At 41.6% G+C, this 27,220-nt stretch overlaps 1 protein-coding gene and 1 long non-coding RNA gene across 3 annotated transcripts in view; both read right to left on the bottom strand.

Annotated features, from left to right (window-relative positions):
- LOC110498211 (chromatin remodeling regulator CECR2) overlaps positions 1-27,220 on the bottom strand; it is a 55,290-nt gene that overhangs the window by 15,447 nt on the left and 12,623 nt on the right. For both annotated transcript variants that reach the window (XM_021574842.3, XM_021574851.3), the window contains exons 2-5: positions 6,685-6,779; positions 2,627-2,810; positions 505-632; positions 29-109 (exon numbers count right to left, since the gene is read on the bottom strand). In XM_021574842.3, the coding sequence (XP_021430517.3) occupies positions 29-109; positions 505-632; positions 2,627-2,810; positions 6,685-6,779 (488 nt within the window). The remainder of the gene's footprint in view (positions 1-28; positions 110-504; positions 633-2,626; positions 2,811-6,684; positions 6,780-27,220) is intronic.
- On the bottom strand, positions 13,895-16,774 carry LOC149985262 (uncharacterized). The gene is made up of 2 exons (XR_016488893.1): positions 14,939-16,774; positions 13,895-14,803 (listed from the first exon to the last, which is right to left on the bottom strand). It is a non-coding gene; the product is annotated as an uncharacterized LOC149985262 (long non-coding RNA).

Here is a 27,220-nt window from a genome sequence, read left to right as displayed (position 1 = left end):
ACAAAGGAGAGACCCTGCTGCTGGTCACCTTAGCTGGATCTCCTCCACTTTCTTCTTTGGTGGTCTTCCTCTTTTCCTCTTCTCTGCTGGTTTGATCACAAGGGCTTCACTGTGGGGGGACAAAATCATGAAAAACAAATATCCGCCCACACTTTAAATTACACAGGCCTTTTACCTGTGTAGCTATTACCGGAGTGACCCGTGTAATTAACCTCTAACAGGCTAACAAGTACATGTAGTTATGGAGAATAACTAACTAACTATGTTGGTGCCCACTTTGTCCTTCCTTAGAAAACATAATTTGCAGTAGGAAGTGCTACTGTTTACATAGGTCATTGCATTACAAAAACCAGAACGCATATATAAATGCGCACACACACACACACACAGTAAAGTATCAGAGAATTCAAAAAATAGAAAACATGGTTATATACGCTAGCATTGTGTTCACATACTACGACCTCTATTGGTGAATTATGGGCAAGCAAAACCATTCCCTCTTACCGGAGCTGCTCTGCTTTCCTCTTGACCGGGTCCTCTTTGTACATGCGGGTACCATAGAAGTACCAGTAGAGGGTACCGTTCCCATCTTGACCCAACGGCTCCACGCGCAGGCTGTCCGCATCCAAGCCCTAGGATCAAACATTGCATGGATTAATAATGTACAGTACCAGTCAACAGTTTGGACAAACATACAAGGGTTTTTATTTTTTTTCTATTTTTTAATAGGGAAGACATCAAAACTACGAAATAACACGTATGGAATCATGTAGTAACCAAAAAAAAAAAAAAAAGTAAAACAAATCTAAATCTATTTTATATTTGAGTTTCTTCCAAGTAGCCACCCTTTGCCTTGATGACAGCTTTGCACACTCTTGGCATTCTTAACCAGCTTCATGAGGAATGCTTTCCACATATGCTGAGCACTTGTTGGCTGCTTTTCCTTCACTTCGCAGTCCAAATCATCTCAATTGGGTTGAGGTCGGGTGATTGTGGAGGCCAGGTCATCTGATGCAGCACTCCATCACTCTCATTCTTGGTCAAATAGCACTTACACAGCCTGGTGGTGTGTTTTGGATCATTGTCCTGTTTAAAAACAAATGATAGTCCCAACTAAGCCCAAACCAGATGGGATGGCGTATCGCTGCAGAATGCTGTGGTAGTCATGCTGGTTAAGTGTGCCTTGAATTCTAAATAAAATCACTGTCAGTGTCACCAGCAAAGCACCCCCACACCATTACACCTCCTCCTCCATGCTTCACGGTGGGAACCACACACGTGGAGATTATCTATTCACATACTCTGTGTCTCACAAAGACATGGCGGTTGGAACCAAAAATCTAAAATTTGGACTCATCGGACCAAAGGACAGATTTCCACGGTCTAATTGCTCGTGTTCTTTAGGACAAGCAAGTCACTTCTTATTGGTGTCCTTCAGTGTTTTCTTTGCAGCAATTCGACCATGAAGGCCTGATTCACACAGTCTCCTCTGAACAGGAGGCGGCAGGTAGCCTAGTGGTTCGAGCGTTGGTCCAGTAACCGAAAGGTTGCTAGATCGAATCACCGAGCTGACCAGGTAAATCTTTGTTGTTTTGCCCCTGAACGAGGCAGTTCACCCACTGTTCCTAGGCTGTCATTGTAAAATAAGAATTTGTTCTTAACTGACTAGTAAAATAAAAAAGGTTAAATAAAATAAAACATAAAAAAACAGTTGATGTTGAGATGTGTCTTACTTGAACTCTGTCAAGCATTTATCTGGGCTTCAATTTCTGAGGCTGGTAACTTATGAATTTATCCTCTGCAGCAGAGTTAACTCTGGGTCTTCCTTTCCTGTGGCAGTCCTCATGAGAGCCAGTTTCATCATAGCGCTTGATGGTTTTTGCAACTGCATATACATTTTTTTTTTTTTTTTATTGAAATTTTCGGCATCGACTGACCTTCATGTGTTAAAGTAATGATGGACTGTCGTTTCTCTTTGCATATTTGAGCTGTTCTTGCCATAATATGGACTTGGTCTTTTACCTGATAGGGCTATCTTCTGTATACCACCCCTACCTTGTCACAACACAACTGATTGGCGCAAACGCATTAAGAAGGAAAGAAATTGCACAAATGAACTTTTAACAAGGCACACCTGTTAATTGAAATACATTCCAGGTGACTACCTCATGAAGCTGGTTGAGAGAATGCCAACAGTGTGCAAAGCTGTCAAGGCAAAGGGTGGCTACTTTGAAGAATCTCAAATATATTTTGATTTGTTTAACACTTTTGGTTACTACGTTATTTCATAGATTTGATATCTTCACTATTATTCTACAATGTGGAAAATAGTAAAAATAAAGAAAAACCCTGGAATGAGTAGGTGTGTCCAAACTTATGACTGGTACTGTACATAATTCACTTCATCAGGTTAGATAGCACTTCTTCAGCCAGTCACCATAAATGGCATCACAATAATTCACCATAACTACAGCTAACTACAAAAAAAAAAAAGTGTTTATCCAGTTTTTTTTACCGTTTTCCCCATGCTAACTCTGACACAGTCATAACAGGAGTTAAACAAGGTGCAGACTTGCGGTAACCGGTGTACTCTCTCTGTGTGTGTGTGTGTGCGCGCGCGCAGTACCTTGAGCAGGTCGAAGACATCGGCAGCGTCCAGGCGGTAGTCACACAGCCTGTGCAGCAGTTCCACCTGCGTGCGTGGGGCCAGCTCCTCAAAGGGCCCCTGGCGCAGTGGGTTAGGCTTCCCCTCCTCCAACTCCCAGCGGTAGTTGATGATGTCGTCCAGGTAATCGCTGAATGCCTGGGGGCTGAAGGGGAGAGGAGTGATTAGTCCCATATGTTTTCCCACACCTGGTAAAGTGTCGCCATTAATCTCTGAGACAATGACATGCTAGTATGACAATACAATAGTAAGGAGGGCTGGGTATTAACAAAACCATATTGAGATCTACTGCAGTGAATTTAGTTGGAGCAAACTAGTCAAGGATAATTTTGTTGTTTCTAACCCATTCATGTCACATACTTAATATCTTCAACTAGAAGTCATTCATTCTCAAATGCCTACTGTTCTTATAGTGTCAAAAGGTCAAAACTTGGAACATGTACTTTGTATTGATACCAATCTAGGCAGTTAAAAGGAATACTGATTGATCATTATATACAAAGATGTTCTAATCTGTGTTATATAGGTATGCACGTCAGTTTTGACATCAGTTTTGCACATAGCCATTAAACTAGATATCAGGCCGATATCAGGCCGATTCCAATATGTTCAACGATATATCGGTGGATCCCTAGTTTGTATCATTGTTCTAAGTTGGATGCTGGTAAATAAAATGTTGGTTCTGGGCCAGACTTGTCTGAATAATCTGGAACCCTTCAGATCCCGCTCAGTTGCATAGAAACAAGGAGTCAGGGCAGGGGTGAGTGCCAACGCAACAAGCGAAAATGAGAAAGAAAATAGCTTATCTTGAAAGAGCAGCGTGCACGTTCAGACAGCTGCAGCGTGAAAGGCCAGAAAGGCCAGAGCCAAACAGCCACCCCGGAGATGCCAGTGGCTGTCCAGCCCAATAAGGCCAGCCCGGGTGCGGAAACTGGATCAGTCCTAACCTCTCTCCCCAATCACAGGCAGACTGGTGCCTGGCCCGTTAGTGCTGATGGAGCAAGAGCAGGGGGCTCACTTATCAACAGTGAGTAAATGTCTTACTAAATTCTGGTGTACGTGGAGATTCTAGGATGTGCATGCGCCACAAATTATTGGTATTGATCAAACTGTCACACGCAACATATACAGTGGGGCAAAAAGTATTCAGTCAGCCACCAATTGTGCAAGTTCTCCCACTTAAAAAGATGAGAGGCCTGTAATTTTCATCATAGGTACACTTCAACTAGACAGACAAAATGAGAAAAAAAATCCAGAAAATCACATTGTAGGATTTTTTATGAATTTATTTGCAAATTATGGTAGAAAATAAGTATAAACACCTTGTTGGAACTGGGCCATGATAGTTCCTAAAAGACAGTGCCATGGCAAATTTTTATCAACATTTCTGTACAGGTGTGGGCAGAATGGTACAGTGACCCCCCCCCCCCCCCGCCAAAAAATGCATGCCGCCCAGCGAGGGCCAGACAATGGCCGCGCATTCTTACAAGACTGATTGTCCTTTCGAACAATTTAAAAGTAAAATGTTAAACCCACACATCTATGCAAAAGACAAATTGTTCGTTCAATATTTTGTTTCTCAATACATGATTGTGTTTCTATTAGCTTACCATTACTGCAATTTGAGCAAACACCTCAAAAAAACAATAATCCTATTGGCTTGCAATACAATTGATCAACCTTCTAGAAGTTGTGTGCACACATGGCTTGAGAGTAGCGTGAATATATGCACTCTCATCAAGCTCAAAATTTGAATACCAACCTTTGCAGAAAAACTGGCACAAGCAAAGGTTTTGAGTATTTTTTGTGTGCACACACCTTTGATCAATTAGGACCCAGAAGAGGTGGTGGTAGTGGGTGGAGGCCACTTTTGGACTAGAACATTCATTTTACTTTCCTGTGCTCTTCCCACTCCCTATCTCACACATACTCATCAAATGAACTATCCCCCACCAGGGAAAAATCTTCCTAAACATAGCTTCCTTTGTGAGAACTCTCACTCAGTTGTAAAGGCTGATTTCAACACAAGCTGTTCCCATTCTGATGTGCTCACTACTAACAGGGTTTGTGACTCAAGCTTCCTGTGTTTCACTGTGTGCAGGCTAGAGGTCGACCGATTAATCGGAATGGCCGATTAATTAGGGCCGATTTGAAGTTTCCATAACAATCGGAAATCAGTATTTTTGGACACCGATTTTTTTACACCGTTATTTAATCTTTATTTAACTAGGCAAGTCAGTTAAGAACGCATTCTTATTTTCAATGGCGGCCTAGGAACGGTGGGTTAACTGCCTCGTTCAGGGGCAGAACTTCACATTATCAGCTCGGGGGATCCAATCTTGCAACCTTACAGTTAACTAGTCCAACGCGCTAACCACCTGCCTCTCATTGCACTCCACGAGGAGACTGCCTGTTACGTGAATGCAGTAAGCCAAGGTAAGTTGCTAGCTAGCATTAAACTTATCTTATAAAAAAAAATATCAATCAATCATAATCACTAGTTAACTACACATGGTTGATGATATTACTAGTTTATCTAGCGTGTCCTGCGTTGCATATAATCGATGCGGTGCATATTGTTGCTCCAATGTGTACCTAACCATGAACATCAATGCCTTTCTTAAAATCAATACACAGATGTATATATTTCTAAACCTGCATATTTTGCTAAAAGAAATCCAGGTTAGCAGGCAATATTAACCAGGTGAAATTGTGTCACTTCTCTTGCGTTCATTGCATGCAGAGTCTGTGTATATGCCACCGTTTGGGCCACCTAATTTGCCAGAATTTTACATATTTATGACATAACATTGAAGGTTGTGCAATGTAACAGGAATATTTAGATTTATGGATGCCAGCCGTTAGTGAAATACGGAACCATTCCGTATTTTATCTGAAAGAATAAACGTCTTGTTTTCGAGATTATAGTTTCCAGATTCTACCATATTACAGACCTTAGGCTCGTATTTCTGTGTGTTATTATGTTATAACTAAGTCTATGATTTGATAGAGCAGTTTGACCGAGCGGTGGTAGGCAGCAGCAGGCTCATAAGCATTCATTCAAACAGCACTTTCGTGCGTTTTGCCAGCAGCTCTTCGTTGTGCGTCAAGCATTGCGCTGTTTCTGACTTCAAGCCTATCAACCTCCGAGATTAGGATGGTGTAACGATGTGATGTGAAATGGCTAGCTAGTTAGCGGGGTGCGCGCCAATAGCGTTTCAAACGTCACTCGCTCTGAGACTTGGAGTAGTTGTTCCCCTTGCTCTGCATGGGTAACGCTGCTTCGAGGGTGGCTGTTGTCGTTGTGTTCCTGGTTCGAGCCCAGGTAGGAGCGAGGAGAGGTACGGAAGCTATACTGTTACACTGGCAATACTAAAGTGCCTATAAGAACATCCAATAGTCAAAAGGTATATGAAATACAAATGGTATAGAGAGAAATAGTCCTATAATTCCTATAATAACTACAACCTAAATCTTCTTACCCGGGAATATTGAAGACTCTTGTTAAAAGGAACCACCAGCTTTCATATGTTCTCATGTTCTGAGCAAGGAAGGAACTTAAACGTTAGCTTTCTTACATGGCACATATTGCACTTTTACTTTCTTCTCCAACACTTTGTTTTTGCATTATTTAAACATGCTTCACAATTTATTTGAGGCTAAATTGATTTTATTGATGTATTATATTAAATTAAAATAAGTGTTCATTCAGTATTGTTGTAATTGTCATTATTACAACAACAAAAAACAAACAAAAACGTATTAATCGGTATTGGCTTTTTTTGGTCCTCCAGTAATCGGTATCGGCGTTGAAAAATGATAAACGTTTCGACCTCTAGTGTAGGCCCATACGGGCCCCTGGATGTTGTCACCAAGATGGGAAAGATAACAGACCAACATTGAGTTACAAGAAAGGTAAATGCTGCTGTGTGCTAGTGAGCGAAAAAAGGTAGACCTAGTCAATATTAAAATAATAAAAATTAAATAAAGGATGTGGGAAGGCTGGGGGTACTACTTACGTGATGTCTGTGCGCTGGTAGCATCCCTGCAGCAGTGAGACGAGGAGGTCAGCCAGAAAGTCTATGTCCTGCTTCTGTAGTGCCTCTTCCAGCTCCTACCACACAGACACACACAGCAGGGAGAAGAGGTCAGCCAATGAGTTATATGGAGATCCTCTTTTTAAGGTACGCAAAAATATTTGTTTTAAAGTCAGCATATAACATTTTATGGTTGGTATTAGTCACAGGTAGGCACGTAAAAAAAAAATCTGTGTGATTCCAAAGTGATACGGATGCCCTGGAGTAAAATGGTAGGAGGTGATGAGAATTTAGGGTTTCCAAGACACCGTTTGACATTTTCAATGAAACAGGAGCTCTCGTAGCAAAACTTTGTTGAAGTGTGGATATTGGAACTAGTAAATTGTCAGAGCCATAGGGGACCAGAATCAGGCAGTATTTCACCTCGAGTCGAATACGCTTGATCATGACAAACAACCATACTAGATAGGCTGCGTAGGGTGATTGAGTTGCTGTGGGGGGGGGGGGGACTAGCTCACAGGTTCTCAGAGGAGTCCTTTCTGCCAGCGGTTGGATGGGAGGTTCAAGTTCAACCCTGACCCCTCTCCTGCCTGGCATTGTGTGGCCACTATTGAGGGTTTATGAAGCGGCAGTAACCAGGAGAGCAAACTCTAAAGGCCCTGAAAGAGCCAAGGAGAGACGGCAGCAGGAGCCTAAGGCCACCGTACAGACCGGCCCCCCTCTCCTCCGTTACCCAGCATGCTTGCTCTCTCCCCGGGAATACCCAAAGGCCCTCAGCTACAGAGCAGAGGCTGGGCAGAGACAAGGGAGGCTGAGGGCAAAAAACACTAATGCAAATTGCTCCATCAGCCAAGTCTCCATTTTACTTAACCTTTCTTCCCACTTTCCTAGGATGCAAAGCCACCCTTCAGAATTGGCTATTCCACTTAAAAAGTAATCCGCCTGCAGCTGACCTCCCCACCACTCCCTTCTGTCTCCATCTACAGAATTCACTTCTAAATTTTCTGCATAAAACACATCTCCCCTCCACCAACAAACCTCCCCAAAGAAAAAGCACGGTGACAGTCCAGAATTAACTGAATGGTGAGGAGGCCCATTTCATTGTGCAGCCACAGCCTGCAGATTGCTGCCTCTCTCTAGATAAAACCCATCTAAGTGCTGGGGTCACAGGGGGTCAGCCTCCACACCTCTTGGCTGTGGAGAAGCAAGGAAGCTAGGAGTCAACCATCAGCAGGATGAAAAACATGGGGGAGGGAGAGAGAGTGCTTTAAAAACAGGATAAGTTGGATGTTTCTGCTATGGGATAAAAAAAAATTTAAAAATCAGATAGCTACTCAGGACTGGTTGGTGGTGCAACAGAAACATGCCAGAGCTGGCTGGGCTGATTCTTTATCTCCAAGTCCTATTATTTAAAAAGCAGAGTTCATTAAACTGCTTGAGCACATTTCAAATGACCAATTTAAAAACCTATTGATCATGGTGGAAAATTAGACAGATTCTAATGGATCTAAAGAATAATTCAATATGAAGAGCCTGGGAGGAGGGAAGCTCACAACCTTGGGAGGGCCTGGAACTGGGGTGCCAGAAACCACAATAACATACACTAGGGTAAAAAGTTTTAGAACACCTACACATTAAGTGTTTCTTTATTTTTACTATTTTCTACATTGCAGAATAAGAGTGAAGACATCAAAACTATGAAATAACACATATGGAATCATGTAGTAACCAAAAAAAGTGTTTTGAGCTGTTCTTGCCATAATATGGACTATCGTAACTATTGTCACAACATCACTGATTTGCTCAAACGCGTTGAGGAAATAAATTCCATAAATGAACTTAAGGCACACCTGTTAATTGAAATGCATTCCATGTGACTCCATCATGAGGCTTTGGGCTCCCGATTGGCACCGTGGTCTAAGACACTGCATCTCAGTGCAAGAGGAGTCATTACAGTCCCTGGTTCTAATCCAGGCTGTATCACATCCGGCCGTGATTGGGAGTCCCATAGGTTGGTGCACAATTGGCGTAGCGTCGTCCAGGTTTGGCCGTCATTGTAAATAAGAATTTGTTTTGAACTGACTTGCCTAGTTACATTTTTTTTTAATGAAAAAATTATGGTTGATAGAATGCCAAGAGTTTGAAGAATTTACAGTTGAAGTCGGAAGCTCACATACATTTAAACTCCGTTTTTCCCAATTCCTGACATTTAAATCCTAGCAAAAATTCCCTGTCTTAGGTCAGTTAGGATCACCACTTTATTTTAAGAATGTGAAAAGTCAGAATAATAGTAGAGAGAATGATTTATTTCAGCTTTCCTTTCATCACATTCCCAGTGGGTCACAAGTTTACCTACACTCAATTAGTATTTGGTAGCATTGACTTTAAATTGTTTAACTTCGGTCAAATGTTTTGTGTAGCCTTCCACAAGCTTCCCACAATAAGTTGGGTGAATTTTGGCCCATTCCTCCTGAAAGAGCTGGTGTAACAGAGTCAGGTTTGTAGGCCTCCTAACTCACACACGCTTTTTCAGTTCTGCCCACAAATGTTCTATAGGATTGGGGTCAGGGCTTTGTGATGGCCACTCCAATACCTTGACTTTGTTGTCCTTAAGCCATTTTGCCACAACTTTGGAAGTATGCTTGGGGTCAAATCCATTTGGAAGACCCACGTGTGACCAAGCTTTAACTGATGTCTTGAGATGTTGCTTCAATATATCCACATAATTTTCCTGCCTCATGACGCCATCTATTTTGTGAAGTGCACCAGTCCCTCCTGCAGCAAAGCACCCTCACAACATGATGCTGCCACACCCGTGCTTCACGGTTGGGATGGTGTTCTTCGGATTGCAAGCGTCCCCCTTTTTCCTCCAAACATAACAATGGTCATTATGGTCAAACAGTTGTATTTTTGCTTCATCAGACCAGAGGACATTTCTCCAAAAAGTACGATCTTTGTCCCCATGTGCAGTTGCAAACCATAGTCTGGCTTTTTTATGGCGGTTTTGGAGCAGTGGCTTCTTCCTTGCTGAGCGGCCTAGGTTATGTCGATATAGAACTTGTTTTACTGTGGATATAGATCGTTTTGTACCCGGTTCCTCTAGCATCTTCACAAGGTCCTTTGCTGTTGTTCTGGGATTGATTTGCACTTTTTGCACCAAAGTACGTTCTCTAGGAGACAGAACACGTCTGATTCCTCAGCAGTATGACGGCTGTGTGGTCCCATGGTGTTTATACTTGCATACTATTGTTTGTACAGATGAACATGGTACCTTCAGGCATTTGGAAATTGCTCCCAAGGATGAACCAGACTTGTGAAGGTCTACATTTGTTTTTCTGAGGTCTTGGCTGATTTCTTTTTGATTTTCCCATGATGTCAAGCAGAGCGGCAATGAGTTTGAAGGTAGGCCTTGAAATACATCCACAGGTACACCTCCAATTGACTCAAATGACATCAATTAGCCTATCAGAAGCATCTAAAGCCATAGCATAATTTTCTTGAATTTTCCCAAGCTGTTTAAAAGGCACAGTCAACTTAGTATACGTAAACTTCTAACCCACTGGAAGTGAAATCGATCTTTCTTCAAACAATTGTTGGGAAAATTAAATTGTGTCATGCAAAGTAGATGTCCTAAATGACTTGCCAAAACTACAGTTTGTTAACAAGACATTTGTGGAGTGGTTGAAAAAGGGTTTTAATGACTCCAGCCTAAGTGCATGTAAACTTCTGACTTCAGCTGTATATTTTAATTTGCTTAAAACCTTTTTCGTTACTACATGATTCCATGTGTTATTTCATTAGTTTTGAAGTCTTCACTATTATTCTACAATGCAAAAAAAATAGTAAAAATAAAGAAAAGCCTTAATGAGTAGGTGTTCTAAAACTTTTGACCATTAGCGTAGTTAGCTACCAGTAATGCTGAGCGATTAGTGTTTTTTGAAGCTGACTCGATATTGGTTCCATTATAAAAAATATCTATATTTTTTTTAAAATAAAAAATATCACCGTTTTCAATTTGGGTTTTGATCATTTTTAAAACATTAAATGCATTATGAAACAAAAATCACACAAATTTGAGCTTTTTAATTGACATTACCAAAGGCAAAAAGTTCAATTCAATTGTCAAAACATTAAAAATATTCCATTGTCCACATTGGGTAGATATCAATACAAAAAAAAAAAAGACTATGAAATGTCAGTTGTGTAAAAAACCTAGTTTTTATTTGACGACTTTTCCATTTTTCATTCCTTAAAGTTATGACAATCATTTGACTAGTTCTTCAAAGTAAATAAGGCATACTTTCACAAACTGTCTATCCCACTCTCTCCTCGCTGTGTACATTCCGCTCTCATCCAGTCTGTGTGTATCTAACCTAAAGTAGCAGGCGTAAAGAAAATTTATCCATCTCTGTTAGAGGCGGAAAGAACAGGTGCAATGGATTATGGTCATTGTAGTTCATTAACATGTTTCTGCGCTGAACTATACCGAAGGAATAATATATACACTGCTCAAAAAAATAAAGGGAACACTAAAATAACACATCCTAGATCTGAATGAATGAAATATTCTTATTAAATACTTCAATGTTGAATGTGCTGACAACAAAATCACGCAAAAATTATCATTGGAAATCAAATTTATCAACCCATGGCGGTCTGGATTTGGAGTCACACTCAAAATTAAAGTGGAAAACCACACTACAGGCTGATCCAACTTTGATGTAATGTCCTTAAAACAAGTCAAAATGAGGCTCAGTAGTGTGTGTGGCCTCCACGTGCCTGTATGACCTCCCTACAACGCCTGGGCATGCTCCTGATGAGGTGGTGGATGGTCTCCTGAGGGATCTCCAGACCTGGACTAAAGCATCCGCCAACTCCTAGACAGTCTGTGGTGCAACGTGGCGTTGGTGGATGGAGCGAGACATGATGTCCCAGATGTGCTCAATTGGATTCAGGTCTGGGGAACGGGCGGGCCAGTCCATAGCATCAATGCCTTCCTCTTGCAGGAACTGCTGACACACTCCAGCCACATGAGGTCTAGCATTGTCTTGCATTAGGAGGAACCCAGGGCAAACCGCCCCAGCATATGGTCTCACAAGGGGTCTGCTGATCTCATCTCGGTACCTAATGGCAGTCAGGCTACCTCTGGCGAGCACATGGAGGGCTGTGCGGCCCCCCCAAAGAAATGCCACCCCACACCATGACTGACCCACCGCCAAACCGGTCAAGCTGGAGGATGTTGCAGGCAGCAGAACATTCTCCAAGGCGTCTCCAGACTGTCACGTCTGTCACATGTGCTCAGTGTGAACCTGCTTTCATCTGTGTAGAGCACAGGGCGCCAGTGGCGAATTTGCCAATCTTGGTATTCTCTGGCAAATGCCAAACGTCTTGCACGGTGTTGGCCTGTAAGCACAACCCCCACCTGTGGATGTCAGGCCCTCATACCACTCATGGAGTCTGTTTCTGACCGTTTGAGCAGACACATGCACATTTGTGGCCTGCTGGAGGTCATTTTGCAGGGCTCTGGCAGTGCTCCTCCTGCTCCTCCTTGCACAAAGGCGGAGGTAGCTGCTGGGTTGTTGCCCTCCTACGGCCTCCTCCACGTCTCCTGATGTACTGGCCTGTCTCCTGGTAGCGCCTACATGCTCTGGACACTACCCTGACAGACACAGCAAACCTTCTTGCCACAGCTCGCATTGATGTTCCATCCTGGATGAGCTGCACTACCTGAGCCACTTGTGAGGGTTGTAGACTCCGTCTCATGCTACCACTAGAGTGAAAGCACCGCCAGCATTCAAAAGTGACCAAAACATCAGCCAGGAAGCATAGGAACTGAGAAGTGGTCTGTGGTCACCACCTGCAGAACCACTCCTTTATTGGGGGTGTCTTGCTAATTGCCTATAATTTCCACCTGTTGTCTATTCCATTTGCACAACAGCATGTGAAATTTATTGTCAATCAGTGTTGCTTCCTAGGTGGACAGTTTGATTTCACAGAAGTGTGATTGACTTGGGGTTACATTGTGTTGTTTAAGTGTTCCCTTTATTTTTTTGAGCAGTGTATAACTGCCGCCATGTGCAATAAAGATTTTACTGAGATACAGTTCATATAAAGGAAATCAGTCAATTCATCAAATAAATTCATTAGGCCCTATGGATTTCACATGACTGGGCAGGGGCGCAGCCATGGGTAGGCCGGGGAGGGCATCGGCCCACCCAATATGCAGCCAGGCCCACCCGCTGCGGAGGCAGGCCCAGCCACTCAGAATGAGTTTTACAAACAAAAGGGATTTATTACAGACATAAATACTCCTCTGCACCCCCTCTCCAATAGACGATCCCGTAGGTGAAGAAGCCAGATGTTGAGGTCCTGGGCTGGTGTAGTTACAAGTGGTCTGCAGTTGTGAGGCCGGGTGGACGCACTAGAAATGTCTCTAAAATGACGTTGGAGTCAGCTTATGGCAGAGAAGTTAACATTAAATTCTCTGGACATTCCAGCAGTCAGCGTGACAATTGCACACTCCATTAAAACTTCAGACATCTGTGGCATTGTGTTGTGTGACAAACCTGCACTTTTTAAAGTGGCCTTTAATTGTCCCCAGCACAAGGTGCACCTGTGTAATGATCATGCTGTTTAATCTGCTTCTTGATATGCCACACTTGTCAGGTGGATGAATTACCTCGGCAAAGGAGAAATGTTCACTCACAGAGATGTAAACAAATTTGTGCACAAAATGACAGAAATTAGCTTTTTGTGAATATGGAACATTTCTGGGATATTTTGTTTCAGCTCATGACACATAGGACCCACGCTTTACATGGTGCGTTTATATTTTTTGTTCAATGTAGGTTGAATATTTGATTCATGAAAACTCCCTTCAGCCCAGTGTCCCACAGTTATTAACTTGATTTCTCTCTTTAGAGAAAACGATGCAATGGGCTCACACAAGAAACTAAATACTATTCAAGTAATTGAACAGATATCAAATCAAATTTTCCTGGTCACATACACATCGTTAGTAGATGTTATTGAAAGTGTAGTGAAATGCGTGTGCTTCTACTTCCAACAGTGCAGAAATATCTATCAATTCCACAACAACTACCTAAAACACACACAATTCTAAGTAAAGGAATAAAAATATACACACACATAAATATATGGATGCGCAATGACAGAGCAGCATAGACAAGATGCAATATATGGTTTAAAATACAGTATATACATACATGAGATGAGTGATGCAAGATATGTAAACATGATTAAATTGGCATTATTAAAATGACTAGTGAACTGTTTATTAAAAGTGGACAATGATTTCATGTCTGTATGTAGGCAGCAGCCTCTGGCTGTTTAAAAGTCTGATGGCTTAGAGAGGAAGTTGTTTTTTTATGCTCAATTGTGCATCTGTAAAAAGTTTGTGACGATTTTAGTTGACAGGACAAATTTCTTCAGCCTCCTGATGTTGAAGAAGCACTGTTGCTCCTTGACCACACTGTCTGTGTGCGTGGACCATTTCAGTTTGTCAGTGATATCGACGTCGGGGAACTTAAAACGTTCCACCTTCTCCACTGCTGTCCCGTCGATGTGGATAGGGGAGTGCTCCCTCTGCTGTTTCCTGAAGTCCACAATCATCCCCTTTGGTTTGGTTGACGTTGAGTGAGAGGTTGTTTTCCTGACACCACACCCCAAGTGCCCTCACCTCGTCCCTGTAGGCTGTCTCGTCATTGTTGGTGATCAAGCCTCTACTGTTGAAACATCTGCAAACTTGATCATTGAGTTGTAGGCGTGCATTGCCACGCAGTCATGGGTGAACAGGGAGTACAGGAGGGGGCTGAGCACGCACCCCTGTGGGGCCCTAGTGTTGAGGGTCAGCAAAGTGGAGATGTTGTTTCCTACCTTCACCACCTGGTGGCGGTCTGTCAGAAAGTCCAGGACCCAATTGCACAGGGCGGGGTTGAGACCCAGGGCCTCAACCTTGGAGGGTACTATGGTGTTGAATGCTGAGCTGTAGTCAATGAACAGCATTCTTACATTGGTATTCCTCTTGTCCAGATGGAATAGGGCAGTGTGCAGTGTGATGGCGATTGCGTCGTCTGTGGACCTATTGGGGCGATAAGAAACTTAAAGTGAGTCTAGGGTGAATGTAAGGTTGAGGTGATATTATCCTTGGTCTCTCCAAGCACTTCATGATGACAAAAGTGACTGCTACAGTGCGATAGTCATTTAGTTCAGTTACCTTTGCCTTCTTGGGAACAGGAATAATGGTGGCCATCTTGAAGCATGTGGGGGACAGCAGACCGGTATAGGGACAAATTAAATATGTCCGTAAACACACCAGCCAGCTGGTCTGCGCATGCTCCGAGGACACAGCTAGGGATGACTTCTGGGTCGGCAGCCTTGTGAGGGTTAGCACGTTTAAATGTCTTACACCGGCCACGGAGAAGGAGAGCTCACAGTCCTTGGTAACGGGCTGCGTCAGTAGCACTGTATTATCCTCAAAGCGGGCCGTCGGTGTCCGTGACAGGCCGTGACCCTGACATCGGTCAATAATGGCACCGGAGAGGATGGCTGCAGTTTTACGGTCTCCTAACCAACTGTGCTATTTTGTGTTTTTTTCACATTGTTTCTAACCTATTTTGTACATAATGTTGCTGCTACAGTCTCTTATGACCGAAAAGAGCTTCTGGATATCAGAACAGCAATTACTCACCTCGAACTGGACAAAGATCTTGTCCTTAATGAGTCTGACGTGAAGGATGTACTGCTTCTCCTAGACCAGGCCCAAATTCCCATAATTTGCATGTAGAAAATATGGAAATACAGGGGGTGGAGATCGGGGTGCCTTGTGAGAATATGTTGGCAACTGGGTAACCCACCTCTACCATCCATTCTATTGAAGCAATTAGGCCCGAGGGGGTGTGGGATATGGCCTATATACCCTGGCTAAGGGCTGTTCCTAGGCACGACGCAACACGGAGTGGTACATTGGCCATATACCACAAACCCATGAGGTGCCTTACTGCTACTATAAACTGGTTGCCAATGTAATTACAGCAGTAAAAATAAATGTTGTCATACCCGTGGTATACGGCTGTCAACCAAATCACTCTGTTCAAGACTATCCTACCAACAGGACATTAAAAACTGTAATATCTTATGTTTTACAGTCGTTGCGACAGGGATAATATACAGTTGGGTGGGTTTTCCATGCATTGGCAGGACAGCTACGTCTGGTAAGACGAGGTGTGTGTGTGTGTGTGTGTGTGTGTGTGTGTGTGTGTGTGTGTCTGTATATATATATATATATCAATAACAGCTGGTCCAATGTCTAATATTAAGGAAGTCTCGAGGTACTGCTAGCCTGAGAAAAAGTACCTCATTATAAGCTGTAGACCACACTAATTGCCAAGAGAGTTCTCATCTATATTATTCGTAGCTGTCCATCTACCACCACAAATGATGCTGGCACTCGACTGCACTCAACGAGCTGTGTAAGGCCATAAGCAAACAAGAAAATGCACATCCAGAAGTTGCGCTCCTAGTGGCCGGGGACATTAATGCAGGCACACTTAAATCCGTTTGAACTAATATCTACCAGCGTGTCACATGTGCAACTAGAGGAAATATATATATATTTTTTAAACTCTAGACCACCTTTACTCCACATACAGAGACACATTCAAAGCGCTCCCTCGCCCGGATGCTATGATACAAGACTGTTATGCTACAACTCCATTTCTTGAACTGCATTGTTCAAATACAAATTTGATAACCGACCCCCCCAAAAAATGTGATTACTCACTCAGCACTAGCTACCAGTAGCGTACCGCAGTTTCGGAGGCCCACATGGTCTGAGAAAGCCCCCCCCCCCTAAGAAAAATAGTTTATGGGAAAAACAGCTTCCTACAAATCTATACATTTTGCCATGAGCAAATAGAAACATCTGTAGTTTTATAGCTAATCTACATGTTTTGGAATGAGGCTGAGAGAAATGTATATTTTTAAAGCTAATTTCCTGCATCTCTACACCTGACCCGTTTTAGGAATCTAGGCATATGCGACATCACTTGACAGAAGGCACATTTGAACTTTTATTTATCGTAATGCACTTGTCAGAAATGCAAACTTTCATGTGCCTTAACCAACTTTTACTCCATCTGTAAATACAAATAAAATGGTTAAAATTAAGAGCCTAGACAGTTTAGACACGGAAATAGACATGGCTAGCAGGAAGGTTCCTGATTGGCTGAGATAATGGTGGGCAGGACATGCCGGGAGATAAGTTTAGATTGGTCTGCTATGTAGCATGGTCTGCTATGTAGCGTGCTTCTGTCTACAACGTGAGCTGCTCAGAATGTGCTGACAATCCTTTGTAGTCTTTTTTGAAAGATGCAGTATAAGATTAGCCCTCGAGAGGTTTCTACTTTTCTTATCAATATTGAGGCCCTGAATTTAGCAGGCGCTATTGACAGATTAGTTGGAAAAAGTTGTGATGGGCTACTTTCTGCACATGCCACAGTCAGTATGAACCATAATGACTTGACAACGCTGGCTAAACAAGATGTAGCTACAAACGAAATGGAGTTAAATGGTTCCAGTCTGCCGTGAAGCGTTCATCCATGTATACAAGTAAGAGTATAGCTACATTTCAGATATAAAAGTTTCAAATGTCAGAAAGTCATTTTCATTGCAAGCTAAAGAATACTGTTAACCAACTAGCGAATGTTAGCTTGCCAACATTATGTATATGATCTGTGTAGTATTATTATCAGAAATCCATTTGCATGGCTAGTTATAGCCTAATGTTCACTAGCTAGCTAACATTGAACCAAGTTGGTTAGTTTGAACTAGATGCAGATTCATACAACAGCTATGACAATCAGTTTGTATTGGTGGTAGTATCATACATTGGCATAATCCTGGTTTATTGTTTAGCTAACTAGCTAAATGTCAAAAACAAAGACTCCATTTTGCCAGATGATTACAGGACCCATCAAGTTAACCAGGTGTGTCTGGGGGGTGAATACAGCCATCTATGTGTACACGTCTAAACAATAGTGACCCCTCCACTAAGCTGGATGTGGCTGGTGGGGAAGAGGTATAGCATTTCTTTCACATGACCCATCAATTTAGACAAGTGTGTCTGGGTAAGCATCATCTAATAATTATAAAATACTTATCTGGACACTTTCAGTTTTTGATATTGTTACAATACACGTAGCCATTTCACTGTACCATTTACATATTCTGTATCCTGTGCATGTGACAAACTAAGTTGAAATTGGGTTTCTATTTCAGGAAAAACATCTTGCTTTCCAATGTTAGTCAGAAAGGATCTTGTTCAAAGCACTCAGTGCTGGATTGTGGTGATATTGTCTATATGCAGGGCTCAGCAAGTACCTTACATTCTGGACACTGTATCATAGAGCTTTAAAATGTATTACAAATGCTGGATCACCCATCACTGTGATTTGTATGCTATGGTGCAATGGACCCTCTCTCCACCAGGAGGCTAAGGCACTGGTACACTTGTGTACAAAGCATTGATGGGACAACTGCCTTTGTATCTATGTTCTTTACTGACCAGATCAGTCACTCAATACAGTCTTTGTTCACAGTCGCTGCTGTCCTTGTCTATTCTTAAGACTGATCGACGTCAGGGGAAGACAGCGAGCGCCTGAGTGAACACTTCTCAGTTCCTGAATTGTTGGAGGCCATTAAATCCTTACCTTCTAATAAATCTCCTGGGGAGGATGGCTTCCCTCCAGAGTTCTATAAAGAATTTAGGGAGCTGTTGGTCCCCTACCTTATGGAGGTACTTAAAAAAGCCAGAGAAGACAACTGCTTTCCAGAGTCCTTCTCTCAAGCAGTGATTACTGTAATCCACAAGAAAGGGAAAAACCCGCTAAAGTGCGCCTCCTATAGACCAATCTCTCTCCTTAACACAGATTGTAAACTGGTCACCAAGATGCTATCTAAGAGACTGGAGTCATGTCTTCCCCCGTTGGTCAACCCAGATCAGACTGGCTTCATAATTAATAGTTTGTCCTCCAATAATCTCAGAAGGTTCTTTGATATAATTCACCTTGCTAACAAAAACAAAATACATAGTGTCGCAGACTCCCTCGACGCTGAAAAGGCCTTTGATAGGGTTGAATGGCCATACCTCTTTCGCGTCTTGGAAAAGTTTGGTTTAGGTACCGTGTTTGTAAATTTGATAAAATCACTCTACAAATCTCCTAAAGCTAGGATTGCTACCAATGGGATTACTTCCTCCTCTTTCCCTCTTTATAGGGGGAACAGACAAGGTTGCCCAATTAGCCCCCCACCTCTTTGCCCTCGCCATCGAAACGTTGGCTGAGGCTATTAGAACGTGCCCTGACATACATGGCTTTGAGGTGGGCCCCCATACCCATAAATTATCACTCTTTGCGGACGACCTTATCTTATTTCTAACAAACCCAGAACACTCCCTCTCTCACTTGCAGATCCTACTACAGTGTTATAGTTCTTTCTCTGGATATAAGGTCAATTTTGATAAAAGTGAAATCTAACCGTTGTCTGTCTTTGACCATCATACCATCAAGCACAAGTTTCCTTTTAGATGGTCGCCTATGGGCTTCACATATTTGGGCATAATGGTGGATGGTAATCTGAACAACGTCTATAAACTCAATCTGGCCAGTTTGTTGCAAAAGATGGAGGTTGACCTTTGTAAATGGATGGACTTACCTCTCACTCTACTGGGTAGAATCAATGTAATTCAAATGAATGTCCTGCCCAGATTTCTATATCTGTTTCAATCTCTCCATATCCCTGTTCCCGCAGCATTGTTTTCCTCTCTCGACAAGATGACCAGACGGTTTATCTGGCACGGCAAAACCCCTAGGGTTGGCCTGGATAAACTGACCCTTGATTACAGTCAAGGGGGCTTAAACCTCCCCAATTTTAGAATGTACTACTGGGCTGCACAGGTTTCTGGCTCAGAGGTTTGACAATGGTCCCTCTCCCTCATGGTTGAACATTGAAAAGCTTGAGGTAAATGATGACACTGGGGAATTGTTTTACAAATGGGACAGAAAATCTATAAAAACCATCACAGAAAACCCTTTAATCATACATTCTGTCCTGGCATGGTGCAAACTGCATGAGCTGTTCGGACGAGAGGGATTCCTTTCCCCTAAAACCCCTTTATGGAACAATAGATTGATCCCTATGTTTTTCCAGAATAGTAACTTTAGACCATGGTCTGATAAGGGGATCACTCTTCTGGAACATTGTTACGAGGAGGGAGTTCTTATGTCTTTTGATCAGTTGAAAAATAAATACCACTTGCCTAACAGGGACTTCTTTAGCTACCTACAACTACAAAACTTTATTAGGGTGACTCTCAAAAGACAATGGAACCTACCTAAGATGTCACCTATTGAACAACTCTGCCACGCAGACCAACCACTGTTCAAGACCATTTCCCGTGTATACGATGCTCTTATGTCAGGACTAACACTGCCTGGGCTAGATAAACCCCGACTTAGATGGGAAAAAGATCTGGGTATTGATCTTGATGAGGATCTATGGAGTGACCTATGCAGGGATGGTGTTACATCCACATTGAACTCCAGATACAGACTGATCCAGTTTAATTTCCTCCATCAGCTCTATATCACCCCAACTAGACTGCACAAGTTCAACCCAGATATCTCCTCCCTATGTTTTAGATGTGGCTCAGATGCAGGAACATTCCTCCATTCCACTTGGCAGTGTTCAAAACTACACGGTTTCTGGCAGGGGGTATGCGATACCATATCCTCAATTCACGGGGTTGCATTCCCTTTAAACCCGGAGGCCTGTCTACTGGGTAACTTTACTAAACACCAATCTTAGGCAAAGCCATACTATAAAGCTAACAGAAATATTGCTAGCGATTGCCAAGAAATGCATTGCCTTGAAATGGAAATTGGATTCCTCCCTGCCAGTTGCAATGTGGCTGTCGGAAGTTAATAGTTGTATCCCTTTGGAGAAAATCACTTACTGCTTGAGGAATAAGTTAAAGACATTTTACAGAATTTGGCAACCTTTTATTTACTATATGGAGAATCTCCCCCACATCTCATTGATTGAATCTCTATAGAATCCTCACATAATGTTTCACACGTAATGTATAATATGTAGCCTACATATTGGTGATCCAATGTCTCGTTATAATTTTTCTTATTGTATGTTTGTATATATATAATTTTTTTTAAATACGCTCGTCTGTTACTGTCACTTTGTCCTATCGTTGTCTAATATCTTTTTACTTTTGTTTTGAATGTTCTTAATTGGAAAATGCAAAAATAAAATATTTTTAAAAAAACTTTAAAAAAGACTGATCGACAACACTGTTTGTGATAACTGCAGTTTCTAATCTTCAATTGTATCAGTAATTTGTGTTTTTCTGTAATATTTTATGGACACGGTGCCATTTCCCTGTTTTGCCTTTTTTTTGTTTTTACATTTATTTCACTAGGCAAGTCAGTATTGGGATAGGGGGCAGCATTTTCACTTTTGGATGAAAAGCATGCCCAGAGTAAACTGCTGGTTACAGTCCCAGATGCTAATATATGCATATTATTAGTAGTATTGGATAGAAAACACTGAAGTTTCGAAAACAGTTTGAATGATGTATGTGAGTATAACAGAACTCATATGGCAGGCCAAAACCTGAGAAAAAAATCAAACCAGGAAGTGGGAAATCTGAGGTTGGTCGTTTTTCAACTCAGCCCCTATTGAAGATACAGTGGGATATTGGTCATGTTGCACTTCCTAAGACTTCCACTAATGTCAAGTCTTTAGAATGTTGTTTCAGGCTTCTACTGTGAAGGGGTGCTGAATGAGAGAGAAATGAGTCAGAGGTCGGACAGAGAGCCACGGGCGCGTGACGCGCGGTCATGAGAGTTAGTGCGCGTTCCATTGCTTTTCTACAGACAAAAGAATTCTCCGGTTGGGACATTATTGAAGATTTATGATAAAAACATCCTAAAGATTGATCCTATACTTGGTTTGATATGTTTCTACGACCAGTAATATAACTTTTTGGGAATTTTCGTCCGACCTTTCCGCTGGACTTGCACGCGCGTTTGGATTTGTTTACCAAACGCCCTAACTAAAGGAGGTATATGGACATACATTTCATCATTTATCGAACAAATCAAATATTTGTGGAACTGGGATTCCTGGGAGTGCATTCTGATGAAGATCAAAGGTAAGTGAATATTTATAATGCTATTTCTGACTAAATGTTGACTACACAACATGGCGGATATCTTTTTGGCTGCTTTGGTCTCTCAGATTATTGCATGGTGTACTTTTTCGGCAAAGTTTTTTGGAAATCTGACACGGCGGTTGCATTAAGGAGAAGTTTATCTATAATTCCATGTATAATAGTTGTATCTATTATGTGCATTTCTGTAAATTGATGTGGCCAAGCCCTCTTGCCAGGTCGCCCTTGCAAAATAGGTTAACCTCAAATGGGTTTTACCAGGTTCAATTAAAAAATATATATTTTACCTTGAGTTTCCTTATTGTAGTTTTAAACACATTTAGTCTTGAAATTTCTGGTTGTTTACTACACTACTCACTCTTTAGCACGTGGCCTCATGTGAATCAAAGGGATGGGTGAGGCTTAAGAGGGTGTGAACGATGCTATATGGGTGTAGACAAAGAGCTCTCCAGTAGGTGTACCAAAACATTCATGGGCCATTTTCTCAAAAGTGGGGTTACAAGTTTATCCACATTCAAAGCAGAATAACTTTCAATTTTCATCAACTGCAGTGTTTGACATAACATTTTCTAGCTAGGTCTCTACTTTATCCAATGTAAAAAAAAAAATTATATATAAAAACAAACAAACAAAAAAAGTGACCGACCACCTCGATCTTACTTGTATTTATTTATTTATTTTATACATTGGATAAAAGTAGAGACTCACAGCTAGAACATGGTATATCATGCACTGTAGTTGTAGAACAATGCGAAAGTACTGTTGCTTTGAAAGTTGCTAAACTTGTAACCCCACTCTTGAGAAAATGGCCCTTGAATGTTTTGGTACACCTACTAGAGAGATTTTCTTTGTTTACACCCATTGAGCATTGTTCACACCCTCTTAACTTCTTGGATATAGGGGGCATTATTTTACATTTTTGGATGAAAAATGTTCCCGTTTTAAACAATATATTTTGTCACGAAAAGATGCTCGACTATGCATATAATTGACAGCTTTGGAAAGAAAACACTGACGTTTCCAAAACTGCAAAGATATTGTCTGTGAGTGCCACAGAACTGATGTTACAGGCGAAACCCAGATAAAAATCCAATCAGGAAGTGCCGCATTTTTTGAAACCGCCTCATGCAAATGACTCCTTATATGGCTGTGAAGGAGCTAGGAGTCAGCTTACGTTTTCCCCAAGGTGTCTACAGCATTGGGACGTATCTGTAGGCATATCATTGGAAGATTGACCATAAGAGACTACATCTACCAGGTGGTCGCTTGGTGTCCTTCGTTGCAATTATTGCGTAACTCCAGCTGCAGTATTTTTCCGTTTGCTTCTGATGAGAAGCCAACTGCCACCACTATCTATTCGATAATCTATGTGAAAAACACATTGCGGATTGATTCTAAACAACGTTTGCCATGTTTCTGTCGATATTATGGAGCTAATTTGGAAAGAAGTTTGGCGTTGTAAGTGACTGCATTTTCCGGTCTTTTTCTTCGCCAAACGCGATGAACAAAACGGAGCAATTTCGTCTACACAAATAATATTTTTGGAAAAAAATGAACATTTGCTATCCAACTAAGAGTCTCGTCATTGAAAACATCTGAAGTTCTTCAAAGGTAAATTATTTTATTTGAATGCTTTTCTTGTTTTTGTGAAAATGTTGCCTGCTGAATGCTAGGCTTAATGCTATGCTAGGCTATCAATACTCTTACACAAATGCTTGTGTAGCTTTGGTTGAAAAGCATATTTTGAAAATCTGAGATGACAGTGTTGTTAACAAAAGGCTAAGCTTGTGTTTGAATATATTTATTTCATTTAATTTGCGATTTTCATGAATAGGAAACGTTGCGTTATGGTAATGAGCTTGAGGCTATGATTACGCTCCCGGATACAGGATTGCTCGACGCTAGAGATTAAGCCTCACCCATCTCTTTGATTCACATGAGGCCATGTGCTAAACAGAGTGAGTACAGTAGTGTTCAAAACAATCAAAGATTAAGACTAAAGGCTGGTTTATACTACGTCTATCGACATGTCTGTTGTCTATTGTTGTCTGACAAACTTGTTGTTGTCATTATTAAAAAGTATAAAACAGAAAACGACAGGCTCCATGACATCAGCAGCCTGGTCGTCCAAAATAGCATAACTGGATGAATTAAATTAGCATAAATTAATTTAGTATATATCAATCTAGCAAACCAGGCAACTAAAAGCAACTTTCAAAACAATGTTTAGGTTAGTTTCAAGCTTGTTAGCTAGCTAGTCAGTTCAAATAATGACCATGTCATAGCTGACAACTTTTTAAAATTGAACTCATTTGTATTCATTACTACAGAGAAAAAAAAGAAAGAAAAAAAACTAACTACAAGATCCTTATTTACTAGTTAATGGCAAGCTAATTACAGAAAATAACTTACGGTTCTGAGTGACAAAATAAAAGCAGGGCATTCTACTGAGGAATTTTAGAACGTGGACCCTGTCTTGTTGGCCTAATGTTCCTAATCCTAATTTGACTTTGGTGAAGGTCATTTTGTTCGTCACAATACCGTCTCCGGTAAACACTATATCAAATAAAATCTCAAATGTATTTGTCACATGCACAGGATACAGAAAGTGTAAACAGTACAGTGAAATGGTTCCTTGTATAGTGGAGTCTTTTGACATATGGCTAGCTAGCTAAACAATGACCCATAATCCCAAATCATAACATTACTACCCTGAATAAATCTGCCAACTAGGTTCAATGTTAGCTAACATTAGGCTATAACTAGCAATGCAAAAGGCTGAGATACTAATAATATAGTACACAGATCATACACGTAATGTTAGCGAGCCAGCCAGCTAACATTAGCTAGCGAACAGTACGATTTAACTTGCAATGAAAACGACAAAATTAGAAACGTATAAGCGGAAAAATATGCAGTTTTATAACAGTACCCGCAAAACACCAGTCTCAACATCAACAGTGAAGGGGCGACTCTGGGATGCTGGCCTTCTAGGCAGAGCTGCAAAGAAAAAGCTATATGGCAGACAGGCCAATAAAAAGAAAATATTAAAATGGGCAAAACACAGACACTGGACAGAGGAACTCTGCCTAGAAGGCCAGCATCCCGGAGTCGCCTCTTCACTGTTGACGTTGAGACTAGTGTTTTGCGGGTACTATTTAATGAAGCTGCCAGTTGAGGACTTGTGAGGAGTCTGTTTCTCAAACTAAACACTAATGTACTTGTCCTCTTGCTCAGTTGTGCACCGGGGCCTCCCACTCTTTCTATTCTGGTTATAGCCAGTTTGCGCTGTTCTGTGAAGGGTGTAGTACACAGCGCTGTATAAGATCTTCAGTTTCTTGGCAATTTGGAATAGCCATGAAATAGCCATCATTTCTCAGAACAAGAATAGACTGATGAGTTTCAGAAGAAAGTATTTGTTTCTGGATGTTTTGAGCCTGTAATCGAACCCACAAATGCTGATGCTCCAGATACTCAACTAGTCTAAAGAAGGCCAGCACAACAGTTTTCAGCTGTGCTAACATAATTGCAAAAGGGTTCTCTAATGATCAATTAGTCTTAAAATTATGTACTTGGATTAGCTAACAACGTGCCAGTGGAACGCAGGAGTGATGGTTGCTGATAATGGGCCTCTGTACGCCTATGTAGATATTCCATTAAAAGTCCGCCGTTTCCAGCTACAATAATCATTTTTTACAACATTAATGCATTTCTGATCAATATGATGTAATTTTAAAATGGACCGATTTGTTTTTGCTTTTCTTTCAAAAACAATGCGTCCTTCGAAACACAACCCTGCCAAACAGCACTGCTTCTTGACACACTGCTCGGTTAACCCGGAAGTCAGCCGCAACAATGTGGAAACATCGTCCAACTGGCGACCGTGTCAGCGTGCATGCACCCGGCCCGACACAGGAGTCGCTAGACCGCCATGGGACAAGGACATCCCGGCAAGCCAAACCCGACAGACGCTGGGCCAATTGTGTGCCGTCTCATGGGTCTCGCAGTTGCAGCCGGCTGCGACACAGCCCGGGGTCAAACCCGGCACTGTAGCGATGCAGTCCCTTAGACTGCTGCCCCACCCGGGTGGCCCTTGTCATGGAAGTTGACAGAGTTTTGAAATCAACCATGGCATCCCTGACAGAGAGAGAACGATCTGATGATTCTCATGGCATGGAACACTGTCAGTTTGAACTGAAGTGACTTAACTAGCTATACAAAGCACAAACAAGAGTACTTTCAGAGTCTAGCTACATTTTCAGATATTAAGTTTCAAATTTTGTCAATGTATTCATTGCAAGCTAAAGTCTACTGTTAGCTGGCTGGCTGACTAGCTAGGTGTATGATCTTTCTAGTAATATTATTCATATATCAGAAAGCCATTTTCATTGCTAGCTATAGCCTACTGTTAGTTAGCTACCATTGAAGGTAGTTGGTTAGCTTGTCCTACCTGCAGAGATTCATACAATAGCTAGCTATGACAATCTGTGTGTATTGCTATACTGTATGGGTTGGGATTATGGTTAATTGTTTAGCTCGCTAGATTTCTAAACAAAAGACTCCACTTCGTAACATGACCCATCCATCCAGCCTCTCTTTTACATGGCCCATCTAATTAGCCAGATGTGTCTGGGGGCGATTACAGAGAGTACCTTATCTTTTTATTTATATTTTACCTTTATTTAACTAGGCAAGTCAGTTAAGAACAAATTCTTATCTAGGAACAGTGGGTTAACTGCCTGTTCAGGGGCAGAACGACAGGGGTTTGAACTGGTTTGAACTGGCAACCTTCCAGTTACTAGTCCAATGCTCTAACCACTAGGCTACCCTGCCGCACCAGAATAAATGTCATCGTTATTGGTATGGTTCTTCTACATACACAATAATGACAAGTTTGTTCTTGACACACTGCTCGGTTAACCCGGAAACAAAATAGTGTTCACTGTCTACAGACATGCCGATAGACATAGTATAAACCAGCCTTTAGTCTTACTCTTTGATTGTTTTGAACACTACTGTACTCACTCTGTTTAGCACATTGCCTCATGTGAATCAAAGGGATGGGTGAGGCTTAAGAGGGTGTGAACAATGCTCAATGTAAACAAAGAAAAGCTCTCTAGTAGGTGTACCAAAACATTCAAGGGCCATTTTCTCAAGAGTGGGGTTACAAGTTGATCAACTTTCAAAGCAGCATTACTTTCTCATTGTTCTATGACTACAGTGTATGATATACCATTTTGAAGCTCTGAGTCTGTA

Source organism: Oncorhynchus mykiss, chromosome 2 (assembly GCF_057628025.1).
Source record: "Oncorhynchus mykiss isolate SJ-2025 chromosome 2, ASM5762802v1, whole genome shotgun sequence".
NCBI lineage: Eukaryota > Metazoa > Chordata > Actinopteri > Salmoniformes > Salmonidae > Oncorhynchus > Oncorhynchus mykiss.
The sequence above is the reverse complement of the archived record's forward strand: the minus strand, read 5'-3'. Positions and strand labels throughout refer to the sequence as shown.